Source organism: Physeter macrocephalus, chromosome 18, assembly GCF_002837175.3.
Source record: "Physeter macrocephalus isolate SW-GA chromosome 18, ASM283717v5, whole genome shotgun sequence".
Lineage (NCBI taxonomy): Eukaryota > Metazoa > Chordata > Mammalia > Artiodactyla > Physeteridae > Physeter > Physeter macrocephalus.
This window is the reverse complement of record NC_041231.1, coordinates 51,764,003-51,781,759: the sequence shown is the minus strand read 5'-3', so window position 1 is coordinate 51,781,759 and position 17,757 is coordinate 51,764,003. Positions and strand designations below refer to the sequence as shown.

At 43.1% G+C, this 17,757-nt stretch overlaps 1 protein-coding gene across 1 annotated transcript in view; it reads left to right on the top strand.

The window, feature by feature from the left end:
• CTDSPL (CTD small phosphatase like) overlaps positions 1-17,757 on the top strand; it is a 109,398-nt gene that overhangs the window by 67,381 nt on the left and 24,260 nt on the right. Inside the window, exon 2 of the mRNA XM_055080007.1 lies at positions 2,328-2,366. Within this exon, the coding sequence (XP_054935982.1) occupies positions 2,328-2,366 (39 nt within the window). The remainder of the gene's footprint in view (positions 1-2,327; positions 2,367-17,757) is intronic.

Below are 17,757 nucleotides of genomic sequence, written 5' to 3'. Positions count from 1 at the left end.
CACCCCGAGGCCCCTGAAGCAGGGGCAGCGGTGACCAGTCAGATTCCCAAAGTGAAAATGGATCTCAGGGTAAGAATTGGGCTGGAGCTCAAATGGCTCCAGCCCATGGGGAGATTCTTCCTCCTCCATCCAGAGTGGGAGGATCAGGGTATTACTTTATTAAAGGAGCTAGCAGGCTTCCTTAAATTCAGTGCCAGGTAAATCTTTACTAAATACATTGCTCCTACTTTTCCTTGCAAATGTGGCCATGTTGCGTTATGGGTTAAATCAGCCCTTTTGGGCTAGCATGAGCACCTTATCTCTTTAGTATTTATGAGAAATAGCCTGCCAGCTTCCAAACAAGTGATTGGCGAGTGAGGCTTGTGACCAGGACCTGCTCACCAGCTGGGGCCTTGCCACCTCCTGGCCTGAAGCACTGAAGTGTGTGTGTGTTTCTGTGTCAGGCCCATCTTCAAGGCTGGAGCCCAGCCCAGGCTCAGAGCCCACTGGCCTGGCAGAACTGTTCCAGCATGTGGGTGTTTGACAAGCCAGGGCAGTGTGACCCTCGTGGACAGTAAGGGATGAGTTCACTGGGCATCCTTGGCTTCCCTGTGTTACCTTATCTAACATTGCAACAACCCAGTGTGAGCCAGGTCGGGCCACCGAAGGGCTGCATTTCAGAAAAGATGACTCTGACAGAGTGGGTGGGGAGAGACCTGTCATCATCAGACTGTTACGGAGGTCCCAGGGAGGGGGTGATAGCGTGGGCCAGGATGACGACTCACCAGATGAAAGATGAAAGAGCCTGCGCCTGGTAGCTGACTAACTGCAGGGGATGCAGGAGGCAAAGCTGAGCTGGGTGTCCACATTTCTGGTGTTCTTGTAGTGACATCGAAGCCGTCAGTTGGAGGAAGGAACCCTGAGCTCTTCTTTTGGGGAACCCTGAAGATGATGTGAAGACTCCTGAGGAGACTGCCAGCCCAACGGATAGTTCAAGTGTGTTCTTAAAATACCCAGTCTTGGCAGAGTGGAACTCTGTGTAGGAAGAATCACATGGTACTTCTTATTCCATGTGCAGTCCCCAAAATGTGGTGTTTATTTTGAAGTGTGTGGTTTATGCATTTTTATCTAGAGAGGTTTCTTGGGATCATTTGCTACTATTTTTCCATTTGTAAAGGTTTTATACCCTAGAAAATTCCTGGTTAAGGAACAAATAACTAAAAATACTTCTTACAAAGTCACGCTCTTAGGGGAATTCAAATTATACAGATAAAAACTCTAGGCTGTCAGCGTCGACATTAGAATGTGCATATTTCCATCCAAATTATTAAACTGTTGGCCGGTTGATACGAGCAAGCCTTCTAAGTATTCCTTGATTTTCTCAATTTTTTTTAAAATGAAACAACACTTACAAACCAATTCAAAATACAAACAGTATTAAACCACTCATCTAGCGCTGTCAGAAAACTATGATAGTAGGAAGGAGACAACACAAACGTGATTTGATGGGATTTTCAAAATTAACATGAAAACGTCTGTCCATATCTGTGAGAAATGATGACTTTTAATCAGAGTGTTGCAAGCATAAACTCTTTCCTTTCACTCTTCTCTTCTTAAAACAAAACAAAACAAAACAAAACAGGGAAGAGTTTCTGTGTTTGAAAATGGGGGACGAGAGCAAGCCTCTTGCCATGTGGTCCAGGGTGAGATTTCCTTTGTCTTACAATCCTTGAGGTAAGAATTCTGAGTTCATTTTGATTCATACTAAAGCTGTTTCCATTATTTGGCCTAAAGAGAGAAGGAGCGCTGTGTGTCCTGTTTATATGATGAAAATAAATTTCGCCAGTTGCTCTCTTGTCCCTTTTGGTTGCTGTCCCATGATTGGAAGGCTTGTTTATCCATGTGAAAAAGGAATTCAAAAGGGTTATGAAGTCCAGAGCTGATATTTGAGAGGCTGAAAAACAGTGAGGAAAGACCCGATGCCAGCAGCTTTCCCTTGTCCTCGGAGACCCCTGGTACCATGATTGCCAGCTTTTCCAACAAGGCTTTCGCGAGGGCACCTTGAGCAGCTTAGCCTGGTGGGCAGCATGTCAAATGTCCCGAGGCTCTCGCTGATCTTCCTGCCTCCACAACTGCAAAATAATGACAAAAGTAAATATTTGGGGCCAGGTTTACTTTGCTCAGACAAGTTCCAGTCTGGTTTCTAAAATTAGGAATTCTGTGGGATGCACGTGGTTTGGGCACCCTGCCAGAGGACTTGGTCTCAGGGATGTACAGTGCTCTTGTTTGTTGTTGCGTGCTTGGAAATGTGCATCTAAACCCTGTCTCATGTCTGTCTGTCTGTGCAGACCCACTGGCCGTGGCGGGAAGGCTTCTACCCAGCTCATGTGAGTAGGCACACTCCACCCCCACCAGCATGACCCTGCTTACATGAAGCTCTGACCCCGCTGTCTGTCCTCCATACACCGCCAGCCAAGCCTCCCAAGAGGTCAGCTCTCATCCTGTCTCTGTCCCTCCTCAGAGTGTTCTCTCAACCTACCCCCACTGCCTTCAGGGTAAGGCCCTCCCCACTCTGGTCTCACCCGGTGGTACATCCTCTGCCCCCAGCCAAACTGGCCTCCTTGTTGCCCCTCAGACACCCCGGCTGCTTGTTGCTTTTGTAACTTTCCATTTCTCCCATATAAACGTCCCTCCACCTGCCCTCGGTCCATCCTTCTGGGCTCAGCTGTAGTCCCACCTCCCCAGGGAGACTGCCCTGCCCAAGGGAAGCCTTGGCCAACCACTGTGAACGTTTGCCCGCATCATCCAGCGTTGTTTCTTTCCCTCAACGCCCAGTGCAAAGGAGGTACTCGAGAAACATTCCTGTTTAGCCTTGGTTTTTAGTGTCCCCTCCTGGAAGCTGTCCTTGCCCTGTAAAAGGCTGCCCTCCCAGCGCTGGCTCCTGGGCTTGTCTTTCTCCTCCACCCAGACTCATGGAGCTCCCTCTAGAGTGAAGCAAGGGCTGCTATCACCCTAAGCCTCTAAGTGGCGCCATGGTGGCGGGGAGCCCGTGGGGCAGCCTGCATTCCCAGAGTCTTCTTTCTTGGGTCAAATGGGAATAAGCAGGGTCGGCTTCATGGGCATGCAGCCTACATCCCAAAGAGGACCCACACTTGGTTTAATGCTCTGCTGTTACTGTCTTAATTTTCTTACTTTTTGAACAAGGGGTCCTGCATTTGCATTTTGCACTGGGTCCTGCAAAGTATGTATCTGGTCCTGGGAACAGGGCAAGTATTAACAGACAGGTCGGGGTGGGGACACAGTCCAGGAGGAATGCTGGCTGAGGTCTGCGTGGAGGCCGGTGGAGGATGGGAGGAGACAGGAGGAGAAACATCAGCTCTTTCCTTGCAGAGGTGGCAGTCCTCCAAAGGCAGGAGTGTTCCTCAGGGGTATTGACTCCACAGGACCTGACTTTGGCCCTAAATAGCCTTATTGAGGTCCTGTTGTAAGTCTGCCGGGTTTTTTTTTTTTTTTTTTTTTTTTTTTTTTTTTTTTGCGGTATGGGGGCCTCTCACTGTTGTGGCCTCTCCCCTTGCGGAGCACAGGCTCCGGACGGGCAGGCTCAGCGGCCATGGCTCACGGGCCCAGCTGCTCCGTGGCATGTGGGATCTTCCCGGACTGGGGCACGAACCCGTGTCCCAGGCATCGGCAGGCGGGCTCTCAACCACTGCGCCACCAGGGAAGCCCAAGCCTGCCGTTTTTATAGTGCTGTTCCAACAACTTTCCCATCTCAATCAGAGGAAAAGCCAAGTCCTTCCAGTGGCCTGCAGGTCCCCTGACCTAGCCCTTCATCACTGACCTTCTCCCCTACCACTGTCCCCTCAGTTATTCTGTTGCAGCCACACTGGCCCCCTGGCGGTTCTTGAACATGTCAAGGATGCCCCTACGTCAGTCAGGGCATTTGCACCTGCTGTGCTCTGAGCCCAGAAGGCTCACCCTCACCTCCTTCAGGCCTTTGCTCAGTCACTTAATCAGTATAGTCTTCCCCAAATACCCTATTTAAAATAACACACACACACACACACACACACACACACACACACACACACACAGCACTCTTTAACCTTTTTCCTGCTTTACTTTGATCTACAGTATATATCACCATCTGACCTATGTTTTACATGTTTTTATTGTCTGTTTCTTCCCCCCTGGAACATAAGCTCAATGAGGGCAGGGAGTTTTGTAAGCTTTGTTCACTGCTCTGTTCCTAGAACACTACCTGACACATAGCAGACACTAAATAAACATGTGCTGGATGAATTCACTGCCCTTTGGGGGCTGAGAGTCCTTCTACTTGAGCCCAGAAGGAGGACCGGCAGTAGCCGGGGAGAGGTCTGTGAGGCCACGGGAAGTCACAGAGAGACAGCAGGCTGGCAGACAAAAGGAAATTAAAAGGTACCATACAAATAAGTGGAGATAAAACTAGAAAAGCCGAAGCGAGCGGAGCAGCAGGAGATAGGAAGAGACCCTCATGGAAGCCACACCAGAGAACTGAGAGAAACAGCTATGGTGGGTAAGGTCATAGGTTTCCAGCCCACACAAGAAACACTATTATTTTATTCATTCCTGACCCACCGTGGATCCCATATGCATCTATCAGATAAGCTATTAAGGAATTAATTTCTGTTCTCATTTGTTAATAGAGACATAGATGGATCCCTCCAACATTGTAAATAAGAAACAGCCACTGACTGTCACGAGCCACGTGGGTCTGCGTCCTCCCAGCAGCAGCAGAACTGAGTCCGTGCAGCCGTGTTGCTGCCTGGGCTCCCAGAGACCCTGACTTATAATTTACATCCCAGGGCCCTCACTTAGGAACCACCCACTTCAGTGCCCTCTGAGAGCCCTCCAGCTCTGAGAATCAGGTTGTCCCAGGAGATCTCTCAGTGCCGTCCCTGGGCAGCTGAAGGTCCAGGTGCGTCAGTGGGACTGACGTAGGAATGTCATTCCCTGTCGTCAGGTACACTGGCCTGACTGATAAGTGTGGGAGGGGCCTCTGATCAAGGTAACCCTCTTGGCAGAATAACCAGACATCCAGGTCTTGCCTCATAGAGAACAGAGACTCTGGGGACAAATGACTTATATACAGAGTTGATCATTAGCAAAACTGAGGAGGGAATTGAAGACTGAATGACTGGCAGACTTGAGCTTTTTTGTTTTTATGTTTTGGCCTCAGGAAATGCCTGTGCTGTGAGGAGGATTAGTGAGGGCTTGTGAGGCATTATTTGAGGTGATTATCCCTTTTTGCCATTGAGAACCAGTATTTGGTGTGACTGGATAGAGACCCAATGTAGAAATGGTTACATTTTCATCATAGAACCGACCTAGAAGTAGAAAATTCTGGGTGAACTGGCTTGCTGCTTTAGGAATTCTTCTGGAAGGAGTTTGACCCAATAATAGCAGTTTTTAGTGGAATTTTATTAGTGAACTGTGGCTCTTGTCCAAAAGAAGAAGCAAATGCATTCATTACCTAGAAGATACTTTCACTGTTAGACGACGGTGGTGATGAGCCAGGAGTGAAGGAGCCCCACCACAGCACTCGGATCACCCACAGCCCAGAGGGAGCGAGAGAGATGGCCCGTGGTGTGCCGGTTGTAATGACAATGGGCAGAAAGGTATAGGCTTTGCAGTCTGACAACCTGAGTACAAATTCCGCTTCTACCACTTGGTACATAACTGTGCACTCTTGGGCCAAGTCTAGGTGCCTCGCTTCTAGGCCACCAAAATGAGGATGGTGATACCTACGTGAGGAGGAGATTGTGTCAGGTCGAGCATGTGAGGCACTCGCCCAGTACAGGAGGCATTCCTTCCATCAGCGGAAGCTGTGGCTTCCTCCCGAAACCACTCTTTCTTTTTTTTAATGTTGTTAAAAAAAAAAAACCCACATAGCATGAAATCTACCCCTTAATGAATTTTTAAGGGTACAGTACAGTATTGTTAGATGTATGATCATTGCTGTACATCAGATCTCTAGAACTTTTTCGTCTTACATGATGTCGTCAAGGTACATCCATGTGTAGCACATGACAGTATTTCCTTCTTCTTTAATGGAATAGTATTCCATTACACACACACACACACACACACACACACACACACCCTATAGTTTCTTTATCCATTCATCCATTAATGGACATTTGAGTTGCTTCTACCTCTAGTCTATTGTGAATAATGCTGCAGTGAACATGGGAGTGCAAATATCCCTTTGAGATCCTGTTTTCAATTCATTTGGATGAATACCCAGAAGTGGGATTGCTGTATCATATGCTAGTGATATTTTTAATATTAAGTATATGGGATTTTTAATTTTTTGAGGAACCTCCATATTGTTTTCCACAGCAGCTACCCCATTTTACATTCCCATCAACAGTGCACAAGCGTTCCAATTTCTCCATATCCTTGCCAACGCTCGTTATTTTGTTTTTTGGGTATTTTTGGAGCATTTTTAAAATTTTTATTTATTTATTTTGGGCTGCATTCGGTCTTTATTGCTGCGCTTGGGCTTTCTCTAGTTGCAGCGGGCGGGGCTGCTCTTTGTTGCAGTGCGCGGGCTTCTCATTGCCGTGGCTTCTCTTGTTGCAGAGCATGGGCTCTAGGCGCTCGGGCTTCAGTAGTGGTGGCGTGTGGGCTCAGGAGTTGTGACTCACGGGCTTAGTTGCTCCACGGCATGTGGGATCTTCCAGGACAAGGGCTCAAACCCGTGTCCCTTGCATTGGCAGGTGGATTCTTAAGCACTGTGCCACCAGGGAAGCCCTGTTTTGTTTTGTTTTGTTTTGATGATAGTCATTCTTACAGGTGTGAGGTGATACCTCATTGTAGTTTTAATTTGCATTTCCCTGATGATTAGTGTTATTGAACATCTGTTCGTATACTTGTTGGCCATTGTGTGTCTTCTTTAAGAGAAATGTCAATTCAAGTCCATTGGCAATTTAAAAAATCTGATTACTTGGGGTTTTTTGCTGTTGAGTTGAAGGAGTCCCTTATATATTTTGGATATTAACCTCTTACCAAATATATGGTTTGCAGATATTTTCTCCCCTTCTGTAGGTTGCCTTTTCATTCTGTTGATTGTTTCCTTTGCTGTGCAGAAGCTTTTTAGTTTATTGTTGTCTGTTTTTGCTTTCATTGCCTGTGCTTTGGGTATCATATCCAAAAAATCATTGCCAAGAGCAATGTTATAAAGCTTTCCCCTGTGTTTTATTCTAGGAGTTTTATAATTTTAGGTCTTAACATTTAAGTCTTTAATCCATTTTGAGTTGATTTTTGTCTATGGTGTAATATAACGGTCCAATTGTATTGTTTTGCATGTGGTTATCTAGTTTTAAGAAACACCATTTGTTGAAGAGACTATACTTGCCCCATTGTGTAGTCTTGGCTCCCATTTTGAAGATCATTTGACTATGTATGCTTGGGTTTATTTCTGGGCTATTTTTTTCAGTTGGTCTATATATCTGTCTTTATGCCAGTACCATACTTTTGTAGATCTCTAATATGTTCTGAAGTCAGGAAATATGAGGCCTCCAGCTTTGTTCTTCTTTCTCAAGGTTGTTTTAGCTATTTGGGGTCCTCTGTGATTCCATATGAATTCTACGATTGTTTTTTCTATTTCTGCAAAAAAAAAAAAAAAGCCTCTGGGATTTTGATAGGGATTATATTGACTCTGTAGATTGCTTTGGGTGGTGTGGACATTTTAACAATATTGTCTTTTTTTTTTTTTTTTTTTTTTTTTTTTGCGGTACGTGGGCCTCTCACTGCTGTGGCCTCTCCCGTTGTGGAGCACAGGCTCCGGACGCGCAGGCCCAGCGGCCATGGCTCACGGGCCCAGCTGCTCTGCGGCACGTGGGATCCTCCCGGACCGGGGCACGAACCCGCACTCCCTGCCTCGGCAGGCGGACTCTCAACCACTGCGCCATCAGGGAAGCCCAACAATATTGTCTTCTAATCCATGAATGCAGGCTGTCTTACCATTTTTTTTGTCTTCTTTAATTAATTTCACCAGTGTTTTGTAGTTTTCAGTGTAGAAGTTTTTATCTCCTTAGTTAAGTTTATTCCTAAGTATTTTATTCTTTTTGATGCTATTGTAAATCCAATGGTTTTCTTTATTTTCGTTTTGGATTGTTCATTATAAGTGTATAGAAATGCAACTGATTTTTATACATTGATTTTGTGTCCAGCGATTTTGCTGAATTCGTTTATTAGTTCTAATAGTTTTTTGGTGGAATCTTTAGGGTTTTCTACATATAAAATCATGTCATCTGTGAACTGAGATAATTGTGCTTCTTCTTTCTGATTTGGATGCCTTTTATCTCTTTTGCTTGCCTGATGGCTGTAGCTAGGACTTCCAGTACTATGTTGAATAGAAGTGGTAAGAGTAGGCATCCTTGCCTTGTTCCTGATCTTAGAGGAAGAGCTTTCTGTTTTTTACTTTTAGTAGGATGTTAACTGTGGGCTTTTCTTATATAGCCTTTATTATGTTGATGATTTTTTCTTTTAATCCTAGTTTTAAAATTATTTTTATTATGAGGCAGTGTTGAATTTTGTCAAATGCTTTTTCTGCTTCTGTTGATGATCATGTGATCTTTATCTTTCACTCTGTTAATGTGGTGTATCGCATTGATTGATTTTTGTGTGTTGAACCATCCTTGCATCCCAGGGATAAATCCCACTTGGTCATGGCATGTGATCCTTTCAGTGTGCTATTAACTTTGGTTTGCTAGTGTTTTGTTGAGGATTTTTACATCTGTATTCATCAGGGCTATTGGCCTGAGGTTTCTTTTCTTGTGATGTATTTGTCTGGCTTTGGTATCAGGATAATGCTGGCCTCATAAAATGAGTTTGAAGTATTTCCTTCTCTTTAATTTTTCGAAAAAGTTTGAGAAGGAATGGCATTAATCTTTCTTTAAATGTCTGGTAGAATTCTCCAGTGAAGCCATCTGGCCCTGGGATTTTCTTTCTTGGGAAATTTTTGATAACTGATTCAGTCTCCATATTTATTATTGGACTGTTCATATTTTGTATTTCTTCATGACAGTCTTGGTAGCTTGTATGTTTCTAGGAATTTATCTGTTTCTTCTAGGTTATCCAACTTATTGGCCTATAATTTTTCATAGTTTTCTCGTAATCTTTTTATTTTTGTGACATCAGTTGTAATGTCTCCTGTTTCATTACTGATTTTACTTATTTGAGTCTTCTGTCTTTTTTTGTTAGTCTAGCTAAATATTTGTCAATTTTGTTGGTCTTTTCAAAAAACCAACTCAGTTTCATTGCTTTTTAAAATTGTTTTTCTATTCTCTATTTTGTTTATTTCTACTCTAATCTTTATTATCTTCTTTCTTCTGCTAACTCTGGGCTTACACTTCTAATTCCTTGAAGTGTAAGGTTAGATTGTTTACTTGAGACCTTTCTTCTTTTTTAATGTAGGCATTTACTACTATGAAATTCCCTCTTCATACTCCTTTTGCTACATCCCATAAGTTTTGGTACGTTGTTTTTGTTTGTCTCAATATATTTTCTAATCCCTTTTGATTTCTTCTTTGACACATTGGTTGTTCAAGAGTGTGTTGTTTAACTTCCACATATTTGTGAATTTTCCAGTTTTTCTTCTACTGTTCATTTCTAGTTTAATTCCACGTGGTCAGAAAAGATACTTGGTCTGATTTTAGTCTCCTTAAATTTGTTAACACTTGTTTTGTGACCTAATATGTGATCTATCCTGGAGGATGTTCCATGTGCACTTGAGAAGAATATATGTTGTGCTCTTGTTGGGTGGAATGTTCTGTATATGTTTGTTAGGTCCATTTACAATATAGTGTTGTTCAAGTCCTTTGTTTCTTTGTCTTTTCCCTAGATGTTCTATCCATTACTGAAAGTGGGTTATTGAAACCTCCTACTTTCGTTGTGTTGCTGTTTGTTTCTCCCTTAAGTTCTGTCCATGTTTACTTCATATATTTGCATGCTCTGATGTTGGTGCATGTATGTTTATAATTGTTTTGTCTTCCTGGTGAATTGACCCTTTTACCATTAGATAATGTTCTTCTTTGTCTCTTGTGATAGTTTATTTTTTTTAAAGATTTTTTGATGTGGACCATTTTTTTAAGTTGTTATTGAATTTGTTACAGTATTTCTTCTGTTTTATGTTTTTGGTTTTTTGGCCCCAAGGCATGTGGGATCTTAGCTCCCTGACCAGTGATCGAACCCTCACCCCCTGCATTGGAAGGCAATGTCTTAACCACTGGACCTCCAGGGAAGTCCCATCTTGTGACAGTTTTTGACTTAAAGTCTATTTTGTCTTTATAAGTGTAGCTACTGCCCTTTCTTTTGGTTACCATTTGCAATGAATATCTTTTTCTATCCTTTCACTTTCGGCTTATGTGTGTTCTCAAATCTAAAGTGAGTCCCTTGTAGATAGCATATAGTTAGATCTTATTTTTTTTATCCATTCAGCCACTCTATGTTTTTTTATTGGGGAGTTTAATCTATTTACATTTATAGGAATTACTGATAGGGAAGATCTTACCATTACATTTTTTAAAATAAATTTATTTTATTTTATTTTTGGCTGTGTTGGGTCTTCATTGCTGCACATGTGCTTTCTCTAGTTGCAGTGAGTGGGGGCTAGGCTACTCTTTTTTTTTTTTTTTTTTTTTTTTTTGCGGTACGCGGGCCTCTCACTGCTGTGACCTCTCCCTCCTGGACTGGGGCACAAACCCGTGTCCCCTGCATCGGCAGGCGGACTCCCAACCACTGTGCCACCAGGGAAGCCCTAGGCTACTCTTTGTTGTGGTGCACGGGCTTCTCATTGTGGTGGCTTCTCTTGTTGTAGAGCACAGGCTCTAGGTGCACAGGCTTCAGTAGTTGTGGCTTGCGGGTTCTAGAGCGCAGGCTCAGTAGTTGTGGTGCACGGGCTTAGTTGCTCCGCAGCGCATGGGATCTTCCTGGACCAGGGCTCAAACCCATGTCCCCTGCATTGGCAGGCAGATTCTTAACCACTGCTCCACCAGGGAAGCCCCCTTACCATTACATTTTTTTAAATTGTTTTCTGTCAGTCTTGTAATTTTTTTGACCCTCTTTTTCTTTCTAGCTCTCTTCTTTGTTTTTTGTTTTGGGGTTTTTTGTAGTGACATGCTTTTATTCCTTTCTCATTTTCTTTTGTCTCTCTTCCATATGTATTTTCTTTGTTGTTACCATGGGACTTACATTAAACATATTATAGTTATAATAATCTATTTTAAGCTGATAACCAAGGCCACTTTTAATCTTGGCACAGTTTTTAGGAATAAGGTACAACAAATGGATTTTTAAACTTTTTCATTTTAACCTTCCTTTAATTACTTTAATGCAATTAACTAGAATTAGTGCATGCATATTTTATGAGCCTAATGCAACTAAATCCCAGTGGTATTTTTTTAAAACTTGATAAAGTGATTCTGACATTCATCTGGAAGCATAAAGGGTTAGACTATCCAAGAAGTTTTTGAAAATAAATAATAAAGGAGGACTGGTCCTATTAAATATAAAACATTAAATCTACAGTAGCAAAGCTATGTGTTACTGGCACAAGAAAAGGAGTGGGATGAGATGGGATGGGATGGGATAGGGTAGAACAGAGTGCCCAAATCATTGTATAGGATGAATTGTTCAATAAATATTATTAGTATATTTGACTAATCTTTTGGGGGGAAAAGGTAGATTCATATATCCTACTGTGTACCAGAATAAACAGGTAAAACCAATAAAACCAATAAAATGTTTACTTTAAAAGATATTTACTTTAAACTAAAAAAGAACTAAAAGAAAATATAAATGAATAGTATATTGTATTAGGTTGGGAAGGAATCATTTGAAAAATGGTTAGATTTGACTTCCTAAAAACTAAAACTTCTGCACATACATAACTACTATTTTAAAAAAGTAGAAGGCTGAAAACAAACTGATGCAATTTCCAATGTACAGAACAGTCCAAGAATTATGTCTCTAATATGTGACAAAGGAACACTTATAAGTCAAAGAAAAAATATAGAAAAATAGGCAAAAATATATAAGCACAGTTTTCAAAAGAAGAAATAGAAATGACCAAAAAGTGTATGAGAGGGACTTCCCTGGAGGCGCAGGCGTTAAGAATCTGCCTGCCAATGCAGGGGACACGGGTTCGAGCCCTGGTCCGGGAAGATCCCACATGCCGTGGAGCAACTAAGCCCATGCACCACAACTACTGAGCCTTCACTGTAAAGCCCGTAAGCCACAGCTACTGAGCCCGCACGCCACAACTACTGAAGCCCGCGTGCCTAGAGCCTGTGCTCTGCAACAAGAGAAGCTACCGCAATGAGAAGCCCATGCACTGCAATGAAGAGTAGCTCCTGCTCACCACAGCTAGAGAAAGCCTGCGTGCAACAACAAAGACCCAATGCAGGCAAAAATAAATAAATTTATTTTTTTTAAAAAGTATATGAGAGATTGTAGAACTTGGATGGCAATCCAAGAAATGCAAATTAAAGCAACAGCAAGTTACCATTTTCACCTTTCAGCTTGGCAAATGCCATTTAAAGTCTCAGAGTTTGCACAGCCTAAGTGGAACACCCCATGAGGGGGTGCACATACACACTGCCTCTCTAAGTGGCAGATTGTCCATAGATATCAAGAGACTTGACGTTTTTTTCAAAGACTTTGGCCTTTGAAAAGCAATTACACTTCTAGGTATTTCTTCTAAGGGATAAATCAGATGTGCACATAAAATTATGTATGCTATGCTCACTGCCATATTATTTTTGATTTAATTTTTTACTTATAATGCATGATATACAGTATGAAATTATTATTTTAATACATGATACACAATCCAAAGGATACTAAAGAGAATAGAGTGAAAAGTAATTCTCCCTCCCTTCTGATGTGTCCTCCATTCCTCTCCCATGGGGCAACAGTTACTTATAGAGATACTTTTTGCACGTATAAGAATATGCACACGCTTGTGCTTTCTGTTTTGTTAATTTATTTGATTTTGTATTTGAAGGTTGATGGTAGTGTACTATATGTTCCAATGTCCTTGCTTTTCTCATTTAATGTATCTCAGAATGTGCTCCATTATCAGTAGGCAATATAAAGCAGAGGTTAAGAGCCCAGACTACTTGGATTTGAATAAAGTCTACTACTTACTAGCTGTGTCATCTTGGGCGGGTTTCTTAACTTCTCTGGGCCTTAGTTTCCTCATCTATAAAATGAATATAATAATAGTTCTAACCTCATAAGATTATTGAAAGGATTAAATGAGCCAATTCATGTAAAGTGCATAGAATAGTGCCTGGTGCATCTTAGGTAAGATAAGTGTTGGCTGTTATCAGTGCACATGGAGCTGCAGGCTTCTTTTTCACAGCTGTATAATATTCCACACCAGGGATAGATAGATAGATAGATAATATTTTGTCCCACATTGATGAACAACTAGTTTGTACTGAGGTCAGCATTGCTGTTGCAAACAAATTGCAGTATTATGACACAATTTGAAGGAAACAACATAAATGTCCAAAGTTAGTTTAATTATGACACAGTGCACATCCATACAGTGGAATCCAATACAACCAATCAAAATAAGGTTGTAGAGGATATCTGATGAAATGTGAAAATGTTCACATATTAAGTAGAAACAAACTTTTAAAATATTTACTCAGTTTTTTCCACTATAATTATGATGTAGATTGTAGAAATTGAGAAGCAATAAAAAAAGTATAAAGAAAAATAATAATTAACGTAGTCCTATGATCCAGAGATTGCTGTGCTTAACATACTGGTGAATTTCACATAATCTCTCTTTCAGAAAACTTGCATTAATTACTTTATAGGAAGTAGGAGTTGCCATCTTTGCTAAACATGGCAGGGAGCTGTGAGTTGGGTTCCCCAGATGAGGGTTGGCCATGTGTGGGTGGCACAGATTAAAGCTCTTTGGAAGAGGGACGCTTACTGTGGGCAAGAGGGCTTCCCAGGAAAGACATGCTGCTCGGCTGAGCGTGCTCTTAAAGAATTGCAGGAGCTGTTCCTTTTTATCAAATCAGTCATTTTCCTTGTTCTGTGTTTCCTTTCACACATTCATTCTTTCAATAAACATTTGTTATGTCAGGCCTATTTTGTACTATTGTGTTTCTAGATCTTAAGGACTGAGACATGAACAAGATACGTTCCAAGCCAGTACCCCTGGGGCCTACCTTCCCCAGCTTGTCCAGAAGCACATGACAAAGTTACAGACATCGGGCAGCACAGTGTCTGACCCGCCTGACCACAAATGCTTTCCCACATGTCTTCATAATGGTCATTTCTTGTGGCTGCACAGTATTCGCTCCAGTTGCTGTGCACTGATTTAACTAAGCACCCTGCTCTGTTGGACGGTCAGATTACCGGCATCAATACCTCGTGGTCTTTGACACATCACTCACCTACTTGTCATCTGGATTGTTCCAGTTTACAGAGTTACCAGCAATGTGTGAGTGAATGGGCCCAGGCCGTCAAAGCCTTACCACCATTGGCTATATGTTTTTATTTTTATCATTTCTGCTTATTTCTTAGGTCCAAAACTGGACCTCGTTGTTTAAACATTCATTTATTTGATTACTGTTAAATTTTAACCTTTGCTTCCTCTAAATAAGTGCGTCATCTGTTTAAATCCTTTGTTCCGTTACTTATTTTGACTCTCAATGTGAAAAACAGATTCTATATAGTGATGGTTAAGAGCTCAGATTCTAGACCCACACAGACCTGGTTTATCTCCAGCCCTGCTACTTCGGGGCTGTGTGACGTGGGGCACAGGGGTTTGGGGAAGTGCTGAGGCCAGGAAAGGCATTCCCAGCCGAGGGTCTCTCCTGGGAAGCTGAGTCACAGAGTTTGGTGGCCTGGGTACATTTGGGGGATGGCACAATAGCCACTGTGTCTGGCTTCATCTAATAGGGTTGCCAGGAGTAACAGTGGTTCATTTTGGAGTTTTCAAAAGTGTGGTATTTGGAGTGAAGGCAGGTGGCATAAGGCTTCATATTCAGAGTTTCTCCCTGGAAACAAAACCCAAACCCATCAAGTGCTGGGGAGAGGCAGGGAAGGGTGGTAGGAAGGCGGGGAGCCCTGCAGCCAGGCTGCTCTGGCTTTGAACCCCAGCACCCTCACTGCACAGTCATATGTACTCCTGGTCTTGTCTTCTCATCGGAGAATGGGGTGATCATATCGGCACTGCACATCGTGAAGGCCACAAGTGATTTACGTCAGGGGCCTCACGCAAACAAGGCACTCAACTAACGTGGGCTGTTACGAACCAACTGTGAATGGGGAAGCGCATCCTTCCATCTCAGAGGATGAGATTAGGATTTCTCCTGCCCAGTTTTTAGCCATCAACCCTTGCGGGCCCTCCCCTTGATTTCTCACTGCTGGAGGAACCACTGCCAGTTACAGGCTGCAGTGGGGAAAAGAGCTTCCAAAGGTACATTTCTTTCACAGAGTGGCGGGTGGAATTCCCTGAGCAAATCGATCACTTGGGAATAAAGTAGGGACTGATGGGACATCTTGAAAAGTGACTAAGTCCTTTTCCTAGGAGAAAAGGAGGTTTGGATTCTCAGCAGCTACATCTGCTTTTGAACTCTGTGCGGTCTGTGCCCTGGCCTCTCCCCACCCCCAAACCCCCACTTTTATTCAAACAGGGGAAAGTTGTGTTTGTTGACAACTGTTTCAGGGTGGGAAAGGAATGTAATGTATGCATAGACTGCCCAGAATTTCCTGTTAGACACCCATTCCAAACCTCGGCCCTGGGATGCATTCCAGAGATTGCAGCCCAGTTCTGGAAGAGGAGAAATGGTGCATTCATTTAAAAGCTGACCCTCAGAGGAACTCCCCCTCCTCCCTTAAAAAAAGGTGTTTAGCATTTTCTGTGGTAAACTGGTTGTGAATTCAGCTGTACGGTCTCTTCAGGGTTGTAATGCGCTCTGACATCCCCATGTATGGAGAAATAGCCTTACTTTGGGAAACTTTGGTGTCCAGTTTTGCAGCTGTAACAGCATTGGTGTCCACATATTTTTAATGTTCTGCTGTAAATACGTGGATGACACAAATCTGCTATGCAATACCTTTCTCACTTCTGCTCATGGCTTGAAAGAAGCTGGTTCTGATGGCAGGTTTTGGTGCTACGACACATTAGCAGTAGACTTCATGTGTTAAGTCAGTTTTCTCCTAGAAATTCTGTTACTCGGGGTCTTTGGTAGTCTGGACCCTGAGTCGGCATGTAGGCTGGCTTGGCAATGCGGAAATGAAAGGTAAACCTTGTTCTCTATAGCTGCCAAGATGCAGTTTCTTCACTTGAATGATTGGGGGTGGAGTCATAGTTGGTAGCAAACATTTCCACCTGTTTCAGCTACTTTCATCTTGACCCTGAAGCACTCCTTGGATCTATAGAGATGGGGGAAGGGGTCACCGGGAGTTGGAGCTCAGATCAGAGATAAGGACGGATGGGTGGGTGGGGTGCTCACAGAGGAGAGTGTGCAAAGCCCTGATTCAGTGTAGACCCCAGAGGTTGTGATCCTGCAGCCAGGGATTCAGGACGGTTCCTAAGCCTCTCCACATCTGGAATCGAAACCAGGTCAGAATTGTCAAAGGGCAGTGGTTATGTGACATGGGCAGCTATCACACTAACTAGGAAATGCTGGCTTTGGGGTCAACATTTCCATTTCTGGATACAGAAGGGAACCAGTCAGGTCAGGAAGTAAGTATAAGAGGATGATCAGAAATGCCCCTCTCGGCTTGTCATACCAACTCATTGTGGGTTCCGTTGTGCCTTCCGTCTGTTGGCATAAACACAGTCCTCTTGTCCCAGTGAAGGGCCAAACCCCACCGTCAGCCTTGGTGGACTTTTTCCAAGACTTTCCATGTTTTTAACTACAACACTTTATTTATAACCATATTTCATGTAAGATTTCCTCGAAAAGGCCTGAATCCTAGGGTTTAAGTTTCACATGTAGAGCTGCTGCTTACTTGTTTGTTTACTTTCTAACATTATTATTATTATACAAAGAAACCTTCACTAGATAGGAGGTAGAGTTTGAAAGAGCTACTTCAAGTTCTAAGTTTAGAATTCACATAACCAGAACCAAAATGAGCCTGCCTACATGTTTTCTCCTAAAGCCAGGCTGTTTTTGTGAGGACTGTTGTCTGGATACAGTCACTAACTTCTGTTCACAGTGAGACACTGCACTGGGCCTAAACCAATCATCAGTTTTTGTTGCTATATCTTAAGCTGCTGATAGATTTTCTCTCTTACACAAACATACATGGTTTTGCTGCATCCACACAACAACCCTGTGGGGGTAGGTGTTATGGTTCCCATGTTACCTGTGTGGCTTAGGTAGATGAATTCACACTGACGAACAGAAGGCAGGGTAATTCTATGTAAATGGAATTCTAAAGCCCATTTTCTTTCCATGTAACTTGTATTTAAAGTCAGTTTTCAGGGCTTCCCTGGTGAGGCAGTGGTTAAGAATCCGCCTGCCAATGCAGGGGATACGGGTTCGAGCCCTGGTCCGGGAAGATCCCACATGCCGCGGAGCAACTAAGCCCATGCACCACAACTACCGAGCCGGCGCTCTAGAGCCTGCGAGCCACAGCTACTGAGCCTGCGTGCCACAACTACGGAAGCCCATGCGCCTAGAGCCTGTGCTCCGCAACAAGAGAAGCCACTGCAATGAGAAGCCTGCGCACCGCAACGAAGAGTAGCCCCTGCTC